The 13,582-nt window shown below is 43.7% G+C and overlaps 1 protein-coding gene across 2 annotated transcripts in view; it reads right to left on the bottom strand.

The window, feature by feature from the left end:
• CCDC93 (coiled-coil domain containing 93) overlaps nt 1-13,582 on the bottom strand; it is a 107,246-nt gene that overhangs the window by 55,980 nt on the left and 37,684 nt on the right. For both annotated transcript variants that reach the window (XM_040228982.1, XM_040228983.1), the window contains 4 exons: nt 10,027-10,063; nt 7,077-7,169; nt 6,753-6,803; nt 5,817-5,903 (listed from right to left, as the gene is read on the bottom strand). In XM_040228982.1, coding sequence (XP_040084916.1) covers nt 5,817-5,903; nt 6,753-6,803; nt 7,077-7,169; nt 10,027-10,063 — 268 coding nt within the window. The remainder of the gene's footprint in view (nt 1-5,816; nt 5,904-6,752; nt 6,804-7,076; nt 7,170-10,026; nt 10,064-13,582) is intronic.

Below are 13,582 nucleotides of genomic sequence, written 5' to 3'. Positions count from 1 at the left end.
TAAGAGTCCCTTCCTGCCCTTGCCTGGCTCTGCTTCCTTTCCCTTCCTTCTGGTATAGTAGAGTGGAAGTACTTTGGGGACAGCCAAACCCTTTGTTTTCTGCAAATCACACTACTAGATTCCTCTTCCCTCTAACAGTGAATGATAAGATGCAGTAAGCATGTTAGACAGCAGTACCACAAGGCACAGTGATGACTCAGCAAACACATTCTGGGAAGGGTGCACCTTCTGGAAACAATCAGAGATGGAGCTCCCTGGCTGGACTCTGTCAACGCTCATAAATTATGTACATGGAAGCTTCTTTGTGTTCTTCTTCCCTATTGCTTTACAGGAACCATATTAAATTGAGTTACACATCTCAGGGACTTCCTTTGAAACACATGAATTAGGTACCATGTTATACTGTTGTAAGAACTGCTGAACTTTACCAGTGAAAGAGAAGCCTGCATGTTTTTCACTTCATTTTTATTTTTCAGTGCCTGCTGACCATCCAATGATTTGCACCAAGCAGGCTGTCTGATTCATTTCTGAAGCACAAAATCATTTTCACACTTTCATCTTCCAAAAATTATTGTTCCTTTTCTTCACTAAGCAAAAGTTCATCCTGATCTCAGCCCAATTTGAGTTTCTTTCAAGTTCTACCAAAAGGCTTTCCTCTTGAGCATTCTTCAATTCCATCTTTACTTTCAAGCATTTCATTACTGAGGCCCTGAAGGTAGAGGCATGGATTTTTAGATGAATTGCCTTATTTCAGTCCAATTTATGGTGGTAAGATTAAAGAGAAAAACAAACACACCACGGTGGACAACTCTGACAGAGCCCCACGGTCTCTGCAAACATGGTGGGATGAATGTGACTGCATGCACATCAATACGTCACATAAAACTAATGTGTGGAGGGGCTTCACTTGCTGAAACAAGTGGTGAGGTTGGAGAGGCACAGCTGGCAAGGGACTGAGGGTAGTCTCTAGCTGACAGCCAGACCTGCTGACCTCAGCTGACAGGTGTCACAGGACTGAATGCTGCCAAGAACCACGTGAACTTGGAAGTGGATCCTTCCCCAGTCAAGCCTCAGATGAGACTACTGCCCAGGCCAGCACCTTCACTAACTTTTTAAGAGTCTGAAACAAAGGACCCTGCTATACTGTGCCAAAAACAGAAACCATGAGATAATACACTATGTTATTTTAGGCCACTTATTTGTGTAATATTGCTATGTAGCAACACATACTAAATTCACAGAGAAAGAGAAAAGCAACCCCTGACATTTGAGAGCCAATCTGGTACTCTCAGCAAGGCCCTGGTGTTGCTGGGAGCTGGGCTGCATTCACTCTAGGCTTTGGTGTTAAATATAAATAACTCCAGAGGACATCAACATCAGACAGGGTCACAAGGATCAAGGAAAACATGACCACTCTGTAATGTTTGTATATGGGCAAAACCATGAACACTATTCAAATCCCCTAAATGGTCAAACATCCCGCTATACTGGCTAATATGAACACAGAGCTTTAACCGTGATTCTTTTCCCTTGGCCCAGAGAGAAGATTTCTTTAGACACTCATTCACCGAATTATCCCTCCTTAATGCATCTAACACAGAGCAAAGCTCTACTTTCTCTAATCTTCCTGTAAATCACCTAAAAGAAGTCTGAATCCCCTAAGTCTTTTCTGAGGCCTCCTTATTGAGATGCTGTATGATTCCCCACTGCTGTGTGGTCTTCTTCACTACAACCAGCAGTAAACCCAACTTGTCTAACTATGGGTGTGTTCCCAGAGGTCTTTGACTGGAGGACACTGACAACAGCAAACAAAGCAAATTAAGAAAAACAAAAAGCAAACATGACTTTTTCATGGTATGTGCATAAAAACAGAAGAAAAAACAAAGAAAGCAAGAAAATACAGAGCTTAAATTAGATCTAAAATAAAAAAAAATAACAAAGTATCTCCAAATAAGTATAAAGAAATTATTTGATAAATAGTATTAAGGTAAGTAGATAGGAGCAGGAAAACTAGGACGGATCCAGATTGTGGACTAAATAAGAATGAACTCCATGTAGCATAAAGGATTAAACATAAATAAAAAATTATGAGCTGAAGTGTAATGAATTACTTATCAGATCAATGTAAAAAGAACACTGCCATTTTGAAACAAAAAGACTGATCAATTTGGGTACCAATGCCTTGCATGAAAAGAAAAGCAATAAACAAATCAAAGAACAGCCTGAGAAATATGTGCATCACCGTGACAAAATATTTAAATCTAGAATAGAGATTTTAATCAAATTTACAAGGAAAACATCAGATACCTGAAGGATAAGTGAGTAAAGGCTTCAACAGATCAGTCAAATAAGCAGAAAATAGAGCAAACAAAAACATGCAATCATATTCAAGCCACTCAGTGGTCCAAAGAGGTACTATTTTATAACCACTAAGGCAGCAAGTTAGACAAATGAACAGAGGGGGAGATGCTTGGACCATCCTGGAAGCCCCTTCATGGAGGCAATATTTTATATTTCTACAACTTATTTATAAAGCAACACAGAGGAGTCAGAATCCAATCTTTAGACTCCTAGGAAATCTTTCCAAAGAAACCGTTTGTTCAGATTTTACAAGAGGATTATCTATAATGGTAAACGAAAGTCTAACAATAGGGAAATGTTTAATGAATTGTGCTGGATTATCTAGTATTCACATAATTATGAAGACTAGAAACATGGAAAATATTTAGGACTTAATGTGACCCAAAAAATGCAATTTATAAAAGTATAAATAAAGGTTACCATTAGCTGCATGGCTATAATGTGCCCCAGGCACTGTTTTGGGCATTTTCGTCACATTTCACTTAATCTTCACAATACCTGCCACCCCGCTAGGAGAGTTATATTATTCTCATTTTATAGATGAAGATACTAGGGCAAAGTGATTAAATAAAGTGGCCAAGGTCACAGAGCTGGGAAGTTGAGGAGACAGACATGAACCAAGATAGGACTCCAATGCTGTATTTGTAACTACACTGTTTTACCTCTTTTACACACACATGATGGCTGCAACCAGGTGCCACCATGGATATCTGGGACACATACTGGATTAAATATGCAAATGTGAAATAACTGTGATACGGGAATAGGATTAAAGTCAATTTAATTACAAAAACCCTCATCTTTAATGATATATGATCTACCCAATACAAACAACATTATCAAGCAATGAACTGCTGCTACTGCTGCTGCTGCTAAGTCGCTTCAGTCATGTCCGACTCTGTGTGACCCTGTAGATGGCAGCCCACCAGGCTCCTCTATCCCTGGGATTCTCCCGGCAAGAATACTGGAGTGGGTTGCCATTTCCTTCTCCAATGCATAAAAGTGAAAGTGGAGTCGCTCAGTCATGCCCGACTCTTAGCAACCCCATGGACTGCAGCCTACCAGGCTCCTCCGTCCGTGGGATTCTCCAGGCAAGAGTTGCTGGAGTGGGGTGCCATTGAACTCCAATTCCATGAGAAGTTTTAATTATATGTATGCGTGTGTGTTCCATCATATCTGACTCTTTGCAATCCCATGGATTGTAGCCTGACAGTCTTCTCTGTCCATGGAATTTCCCAGGCAAGAATACTGGAGTGGGTTGCCATTTCCTACTCCAGGGGATCTTCCTGATCCAGGGATCACACCTGTTTCCTGCATTGGCAGGTGGATTCTTCACCATTGAGCCACTAGGGAAGTCTTTTAATTATACACATCCTTTGAAAAAGACCTGTCCAAAACTACTTCTAATTTCATTCTTTCCTGGCAGAGCAGAACAGAAGGACAGAATATAGAATGTAGCCATCAGATCACTGCACAAGGGTGAGGGAACGGAAGCCCAGGGATACAGCAGGAAACATGGAATCGCAGAGCTGCTGGGGAAGACAAGTTAGCCTCAAGACTACCAGGCAAGGACATGTGTACTAAGGAGACCTATTTGCTTCCCCTCTTATAATAATCTAAGCTCCTATCTACTTAAAGTGGGCAGGTATAAAGATAAAAGTCAGAGTCCCTGGAGGAAGAGCAGTGAGTACCCCATATGTTTGTCTTTCTGTAAAAACTGAATCAGTGATGCTATGTGGCAACCTAAGGGCAGGTACAAGCTCACCCCCTTGTCATCCAGGTGTGTGTGTGCTGACAGCAAAGCAAGACACTTCTTCTCAGGGCAGTGAATTAATCACTCTTGTCCACAACTATGTGTTTAAGTTTTTTGATTCTACTGGTACTTTCAGGGTGACCTAAATCTTTGGTCAAATGTCAGATGACACTCTAACCACTGTCACCTTTTCTAGGTGGTAAATTAAAATAAGAGGATGCTTTGGATACTACTAGGCTTCCCTGATAGCTTAGTTGGTAAAGAATCTGCCTGCAATGAAGGAGACCCCGGTTTGATTCCTGGGTCGGGAAGATCCCCTGGAGAAGGGATAGGTTACTCACTCCAGTATTCTTGTGCTTCCCTCGTGGCTCAGCTGGTAAAGAATCCACCAGCAATGCAGGAGACCTGGGTTCGATCCCTGGGTTGGGAAGATCCCCCGGAGAAAAGAAAGGCTACTCCCTCCAGTATTCTGGCCTAGAGAATTCCATGGACTGTATAGTCCATGGGGTCACAAAGAGTTGGACACAACTGAGCGATTTTCACTTTCTTTCACTTTGGATTCTAATATGAAAGTTGGATCAGAAAACCTATGTTAAGAAGCACAGACTTTGGGGGTGGGGAAAACAAGAGAACCCCATCCCTAGACATTCTGTGCTGTTTTTTCTTAAGTTGACTTGTAACATGAGTTTTTATTTTTATTTCAACTTTATTTCTACTTCTGGAAGCGAGCTCACCAACAAAAGTTTGGTTTCCATCCTTCACCATATTACTGACCCCCTTTACCCATTTCACCCTCCCTCTGTCCCCTTCTCCTCTGCTAAACACTACTCTGTACCATTGTACTCAGTCTTGCTCAGAAAGCCCCTCACTTTGTGTGAGATGACCACTGTTGTGCTTAGAGCCGATTAAACTCCCAGATTACAGGTGACATCCACTGTCCAACTACATCATCTGTGCAATCTCTTCAGAAGACCATTGCACAGAGGGTCGGGGCAGAACTCATTTGTTGTCAAGGCTTTTGAGACAGGGAAAGTGAAAGTGGATGCTTGAACAGACATCAACGTTTTAGGGGGGCAGAGGGAGCAGGGCTGGGAAAGGGAGGATGTGAAACAAGGCCCTGTAAATCTGATTTTACTGATACTACATCTCGGCCAGACCAGAATCAGTTATGTGCAAAATGATTAATCACTGTCTCCCTGAAATATTCAAGGTCTTGCTGCCTATTCTTAGGATGGAAAAAAAATCTAATGCTGAAATATGACTTTCAGGCTTTTGCTCATTCTATACCCTTTTAATAAAGCAGGACACAAAATTTTGCCTTGGGCTTGGCTGAGTTATGGGGTTTATCTCCTAAGTGGCAAAGCTTCATCCCTCAGCCTCATCCACCAAACTGTGCCCAAGTTATAGGAAGCCTGCTAGAGAAGGAAAAATGTGGGTGCTGTCCCTAAGGCATCCATCTATCAGATGCAATAATTGCTCCAAGAGACAGGTTTTCTCTTTATATTTATAGAAAAATAGTCACTGCAGAAGAAAATGAATTTAGCTAATGGGCAAATGTGGATGGCACTGCATGGTGGATATTCTGACAAACGTGGCTGATGAATTACAACTTGCCTCCATCACTGCTGGGAGGGGTAGGGAAGCAGAAGGACAAATTCTTGGGCATTATTGAGGCAATGGCTTCAGCTTGGTCCCCACCTACCTTTTCTGCATACTCAGACACGATCTGCTTGATCTCGGCAGAGCACAGGCCCACGATCTGGCCCACGGAGCTTGCGGTCAGCCGGCTCTGCAATCACAAGGGAGGGTGTGCCCTCAAGGACATGCACTGGCTTTCACACATTGGAAACCCTGAGCATGACTACAGCAAAACAGATAACATTCCTGGGGGAAAAGTAATTTGGCTTTTCCTCATGTGTTCATTAACAAGGGAGAAAACAAGCCTCAGGACAAAGGTTACCTCACCTCACTCCCTCCTGAATCACTCAGCAAACTCTGTTAAGATTCTCCTCGGACCCTGGGTACCTCTAGAAAATCATTCTTCACCATTTACACCCCGTCCCATGGTTTTTGTTGCTGAGGATCACTAAAAAGAGCCTAAAGGGAATTCGGCAGGCATAGGACTCAGAGGAAGAAAGTGGAAATGGGAGAGGAAAAGGGATCTTAGAATTCATGAACTATCTCCTGTCACAGGTCTTTCCTGCCGTAAAGAGGAATTCTCTTTCAAAGCACCTGGAAAAACCTTCAGGACAGGTCATGAGCTCTGAGAAGAGGGAATATAAATTCGGTACCCTACCATCTACCCAGATGGTATAGGGAAGAAACAGGAGACAGGGGCTCCTGTGGCCTGAACGCCACATGTGGTTGTGGACAAGCAGGGCTGAACCACAGCTCTCCCACATGGGTCCTGTGATGCCATCCACCTGGGACATCCTGTCTTCACAAAGGTCCTTCAGGTCTCCCTCCGAGAGGTTCCCGTGAATGGCAACACTGTGCATGTATAAAAAGTTCCCCAAAGACAGATCCCAGGAAACAAGAAGCCGAGTGCTAAAAAGAGAGGGCCCTCCACGGCAGAGCAGGTTGGTTCCAAGTCTCCCTCTCCACACCGCGCCCACCCTAGTGGCCACGCCCGCCTCACCTCTGCATGCGCCATGGCGGTCATCTTGGTCATCAGGGACTGAATACGCTGCTAAAAGAGGAATGGGGAGAAGTAGCAGTGAGCAGGTCTGCCCACAAAAGGCTTAAGCTGGGTATCTAAACAGGGCTTTTCAATGGAATCCAAGGGCCGTTTTACCCAGTCTCATTTTATGGTGAGTTTCATGAGAAGTGATGAAAGGAGACTGAAAAGAATGTGAAAAAACAGCCAACAGTAGCTGGCCATTCTGGAAAACTGGAGATGAAAGTGACATTTCTCCCCAAAAGATTTATGCAGAAACCCTAGAGGGCCACATGGATCACTCACCTCTTCAGCAGCTTGAAGCTCATCCTCCTCGTGGGCATCAGCTTTTTCTGCAGTCAACAGTCCTGTTGGAAGGGCTGCTTTCTTGTCCTCAGCCTGGAAGGGAAGATGCAAAAACTGCAGCTGAGCACTATCAGTGGAGACAGTAGAGAAAGGGTAACACTGCAAAGAGCCATAAGTCAGTGAAAGAAAACACACAGATCTGGACAAATGACCCAGCCCCTGAGGAAGGATGCAAAAATCCAGAGACTTTAACCTCCACTCCAACCACATGCCAAGCAGGTGGAGTCTTGGGCCTTGCTCAGTGCCTGCCTCCATCTCTGAACTACTCGCTGATTAAATTCCTATCAGGCCATACACCTTTGCCAGACTTATCCATGCACTGTGATTGGGTCTTCCCTACTTTAATTTCTTTAAGACTAGATCACTGCCTTTTTTTCAGCTGAGGTGCATTAGCGGATATGAAAGCAATTTAGCAGGTATGCTGCTGCTGCTGCTAAATCGCTTCAGTCGTGTCCGACTCTATGTGACCCCATAGATGGCAGCCCACCAGGCTCCCCCGTCCCTGGGATTCTCCAGGCGAGAACAATGGAGTGGGTTGCCATTTCCTTCTCCAATGCAGGAAAGTGAAAAGTGAAAGTGAAGTCGCTCAGTCGTGTCCAACTCTTCGCGACCCCATGGACTGCAGCCCACCAGGCTCCTCCGTCCATGGGATTTTCAAGGCAAGAGTACTGGAGTGGGGAGCCACTGCCTTTTCCATTAGCAGGTATGGCTGCATCTAAATAGAAATAACAGAACATATCAGAGTGCATTAGAGGCAGTAAACAGTACTGCTTTGTGAAACTTGCTTTTAGGGTTGTGTGTGTGTATGTGTGTGTGTGTTTGCATGTGTGTCTACTAAACCATGATGAAAACTGCTTTGTGAAACTTGTTTTTGGGGTTGTGTGTCTGTGTGTCTATTAAACCATGATGAAAATAACTCCTACTAACAAGAGCTGTCAACAAAGTTTGAAAATCGCTGGTTTAAAGGATAAGACTCTAAGCTGCTTGTCCTGATGCTCAAGCTCCATGCTATAAATCCAGTTCAGACTCAAAATGTACCACACTCAGGACACCTGGAATCATGGCTGCTCCCCAAGCCTGCGCTGTGAGTCTAGAGTTCTTGGTTTTAGCTCCATCTTTGCCATTCACAAGCTGTTGATCTCAGATTTATCTTCTCTGGATATTAGGATCTCTTTGGGTTGAATGAAAAGATTGGCCTCAGATATCCCTCTGAGACCATCCCAATTCTGGGATGTGCTTCTATAACAAGCATATGACTGGCTCCAGGAGCTGGCCTGAGCACTTGTATATATCTGCAGGGGATAAGACTTCCAGTTCAAATGTACCATCTAACACAAGAATGATTGTCAAGGCCAATGTGAATAATATTTCATGAACATCTCATAATTTTTCCAACCATAATCAAACTGCCTTATTTCAGAATACAGTCATATACATGGACATTCTTTTCAGACCTAAAATTATATATACACATACACATCAAATTCTTATATATAATACAGTTACCCCATGACACTCTAATCCAGAAAAGCCTTGCTTTGGAGGAAATGGCTGTTTGGTTGAGTGAAAACACAAATGCGGAAATGAGAAAACCAAAAAAGATGTCATAATCAATGCATAAATGATTATTAATGATAATGATGACAGTTTACACTTAGTAAATGTGCACTATGAGTTGGATTAGTCTACATCCTTTACATTTTAATCTCCACAACAGTGTTGTGAGATGGTACAACTTCTGTCCCCATTTTACAGATGCCATAAACTGAGGCGTAACAATTAAGTGTACTGACAGAAATCACACAGTGAAGGGGAGGAACTAGCATTTGAAACCAGCCAGTCTGGCTTTAGAACCTATGCACCTCAGTGCCCTCTGAGGACTGAAACAATGACCACAGGAAGCATAGGGAGGCTGGGGTCAGGGAACGCTTCTGGGAACCACTGGGAATGGGGTCTAGACAGAGGAGGGGCGGCGGGAGAATTGTAGGAGGAACGGTGTCTCACTCAAGAAAATCTAGGGGTCAGGTAGGGGATGAGAGAACAGGTTTCCTGGACCTCAAGCTGTGGACTCTTTAAGAGGTCACCAGCCACTTTGGCCGGCACATTATTATTGAAAAGGCAGTAGGTAAGAGCACAGGTTTTGATGTCACACAGACCTGGGTTCAGATTCTTTTTATGGCACTTTAGGAGCTGTGTGATCTTGGACAAATCACTGAGCCTCTCTGAACCTCAGCTTTTTGATCTGAAAAACAGGAATGAGTATCTTCCTCACAGAGTTGTTTAGCCTGACCAAAGGGCCTGGACACAGGAAAGGGTAGCACTGTAAGATTTATATGCCTGCCCTGCTGCTGGCAATTAAGAATCATGAATAGACACCAATCCTCCTACACAAAAAAATATATGAATGAAGAGAAAACTTTGAGACACCTTTATGAAGTTATAAAACCCCATCTTGACTTCCTGTTTTTTCTACTCCAGGCTTAGTACATAGCCAGCCTGTAATGTACACCACGCTCTCTCTCACTGCCAGCAGGCTGTTCACACCCATCTAGGGTGTCTCTCATCAGACGAGGATGCTCAGGCCCCCGTTTTAGAGTTATTAAAGCCCACGTTTGACCCTGGGGCCATGATTTTCAATCACCCTTCACTTCCAGTCCCATGATGAGGAGTTGTCGCAGTTCCCCAACCTACAGAGGCAGCAGATTGGGAACGCCAGGAGGGAGATGCAGGGATCGAAAGCAGCTGGTACACCCCTGCTGACTGGGGTTGCTCAAGGACCAGAGCCTTGTGTCCCATCCCTTTTGGGAGCCTGTCAGTGTCAGACAGAGGCAAAGCAGAGGGATACTTCCATATCTCAAATGTGCTTTCCCATTAGCCAAGCATTTCTTACCTTTTCTGTTCTGCTCTGGCTGCTAAATCCATATCTCCTGAAAGCCACAGAAGAGAGGCGCTCAATTATTACTCCAAAACAACAAAAAAAGTTGATCAAATGAATTTTAGTTGCACTTTTATATAAAAAGCACCAAAGAGAATTTTGGCTATTTGGTGACTGGAGAACATGTTTCAGGTGCCAAAACCACAAACATATTTCACTGTTTTTGAATAAAGGGCCCAGCGTTCAATTTGCCACATAAATACTATCAATATAAATGGGAACTCTCCATGCAAAGCACAGCATTCTCTAAAAGTGTGATTACTACTCTTTGAATCGGGAACTGTACCGATCCATAGTTTAAGCTAGAAGCCTTAAAAATATCTGTATATGTGAATGTGTTTGCTCAAGCTTAACATGCTCTCTAATGACTACTTTCACAACCTTATATCCAGCCCATTTTTTATTCTCAAACACAACCCAAGCACAATGCCAAAAGTGTTGTATGCTCACTTCACGCAAGTTTAAATTCAAAGACACTCACAAACGCGCTTTAAACTAGCTTATTTTCAGGTTCTAATTAATATCTATTTTTTTTAAAGCAATACAAAAACCATTCGACCTAAAACAAAAGCCATAATGCAAAACACCCAAACTCACTTGCCTTTAAATGGTTTATAAGGAAACAAAATCACACACAACCATTTAAGAAAAACAAGTTAAGGGACCCTGCTCTGCCCTCACACAGAGTTCACCCCACTTGCTGGGTTGTGTGCTGGCTTCTGCCCTTGTCTCAAGCCTCCGCTTCCACTCTCCCTCCCAATCCCTTATTCAGCCTCCTACTGGCCTTATACGCACCTGGCAAGGCGGGGAGCAGAAGCCCTCCTGGTGGGTACTGTCACTAGGGCCTCCTTTCCATGGACCCAGCTACCAATCGCTGAGCCTCACCCCAGCAGCTCACGTCCCCTGCTCCTGGGCATTGGCGCCCTGAGCAGAGTTCTGCGTATACTGTGCTGTTCTCCTGTCTCCTCCCACCTTTCTATCCACTCCTCACATCTTAGCTTTAAAGCCACCTTTTCCTCTGAAGCATTCTCAGACTTCATTTTGGATGCTTTTGGTCATTTCCAAAAGTCAGTTCCAGTCAATCTGAAAATCTCAATCTAGGACCAGTGCTTTGCCAGACATGTGATGAGTGTGAAGGGAAACACACACTTGGGCACAGGATTTCTCAGGACTGGGCTGACAAATCACAGGCTTAGTTTATAGTTGGGTCTAGTGTACAGTGCAGGTTGGGTAGTAGAAGGTCAGGGTTTAGATTCTTCACCCTGACAACAGCCAGTTCTGTGACATGGGGGGAACTGCTTCACCTCTCTGAGCTTATCTGTACCACCACACCTGTACCACTGATACGGGATTATAGACATGATCTCAAGCCCTGTTTAAACAGCTTCCATATGATTTCTATAAATTACCACTGACGGTATAAGAGGGTTAGAAGGAGACACAAACTACAGGCTGTATAGTTTGGGTTGGACACTAAACTACACCAGCGCTCTGCCCTGGCTGATCTATCCCTGCGCCTGTACGTGATCCCCCTACTTTCTGATCAGCAATCATGTCCAGCTGCCTGTTTGCATGTCTGCATCCTTCTCCAAGAAAATGCAGAAATCAAGAACCCAAATGTATCACCTGTCCTTGCAATAGGCTGTCTTATAACTGGAGAGACCAGAAGTCATTGCTGGGTACACTGTGCCCATCCACAGATCGACAGGCCCATAGTGCAGGAGATCAAAGTTCAATTCTGAGTGTCCACCCAAATCCTGTACAAGACCTTACGACAGATTCTGTGAACTGGCTTAGTCATCTTTCTATACTGTACAGGCCAGAAAATCAATAGCTCTATTTTCCACATTCCCTTGTACCCAGAGTTCTGAATACCATTTAAGTTCCATCAATGAGATGTATTTGCTGGAGTTTTGAATGTGCAACAGTTAGAGCAGGAAACTGAGAACATAAGGGGTTCACTGTGCTCATGGGGATCACAGCAGAAGTAACCTGATTCTGGGCCAGAAGCTGTGACAGTGGTTTTCTGATCTTGGAAAAAGCGGGTGGCTCTTTTGCCAGCAGCTGTGGTACCAGCTTCCCAGAACCACAGGCTATCTGCCAGCTTCTTGACCACAGAGGCAGCAGCAGCATCCTCGGCAGCCCAGATCTACTGTGATGCTTGGGCAGTAAACCTGCTCAGTCCAGATCACATGCCTTAACTCTTCCCATCCACCCCTGTAATCAATCCCTTCTGCTGGACCTAGTGGGCAGGTGCTGAGTCCTGAACCAGGGACTCAAACCAGCTGACCAACAGAAGGTCTCTCCAAACTTTCCCACTCCTTGAACTGTCCTTGCACCCCGGGTATTCTTTTGTTTCCCAAGCCTTCATTCTCTGGAGACTTTTAAGAGCAGAAGACATACCCTCACACAGGCAGGGCTTATCAAAGATCCGGGAACTTTATGGATTTTCCAAATAAAGAAGTAAACAACTAAATATGAGTAAATTCAATTTCCAGGTCCAAGCTTCTTCTCCTTAAACACAGAAGCTGAGGAAGACTTTTCTGACCACCCCAAACTAGGCTTCTGTGCCTGTCCACCCGTATGCTCTCACTGTCTCCTCCTCTAACTGCTGCACTTTCAAAACTCCAGAAAATGCATCTCAAGGGCAGAACCTGCAGAACCTAAATAGTATTAACAACTCTAGGTGCAAGGGAATATGGAAAATAGAGTTGCTTGTTTTCTGGCCTGCACAGTATAGAAAGGATGCTGGATGTTGACTAAGTAAAGTCTTGTACAGGATTTGGGTGGAAATGTGCTTCTGTGTTGACACCAAAAAAGCACCTGCACTCACCCCACAGGGTACAATTATTCTGTATCATATGCACTCTGTCTGTTGAGCCCTCGAGGGGAGGAAATCTCCACTCACTTTTTTTCTCTATACTTTTAAAGTTGAGGTTTAATTCATACAACATAAAATTCACCATCTTAAAATGCACATTTCAGCAGTTTTTAGTGTATACACTACTTTGTGTAACCACTGCTGTGCCACACATATAACTTTAGTATTCACCTACCCAAGTTATTCCAAACATATTTAAACATACTCAAATAACTAAAGCATGGATTTAAAAATTTAACTTCATTATTAAGATTCTGTTTCTAAGCCACACTAGTCACACTGTAAGTGTTCAACAGTCACAGGTGGCTAGTGACCACTACATTGGACATCATCATTCTAGAAAACAAACTTTCTAGTCTTCTTCCCTGGGGCACATTAAGACAGATATCAAATTATCTGGAACCCAGAACAAATCAGGGACATAAAAAGCCCTAAATACTAAAGACAACGGATTCTGTTCTTTGTTCATTCAATGAACATTTACTAAACACCTTCCGTGAACATGTCATGGGCCTTCAGAAGGGACATAGGTTAGGAGAGATATGTTACATGCACTTAAAATGCACTTCCTCACCTGGCAGTTTCATAGTGTGGTTAGGTGTGTAAGTTAGCTCCTAAAAGTTTACTGAA

Source organism: Oryx dammah, unplaced genomic scaffold, assembly GCF_014754425.2.
Source record: "Oryx dammah isolate SB20612 unplaced genomic scaffold, SCBI_Odam_1.1 HiC_scaffold_27, whole genome shotgun sequence".
Taxonomy (NCBI): domain Eukaryota; kingdom Metazoa; phylum Chordata; class Mammalia; order Artiodactyla; family Bovidae; genus Oryx; species Oryx dammah.
This window is presented reverse-complemented; position numbering and strand designations above follow the sequence as displayed.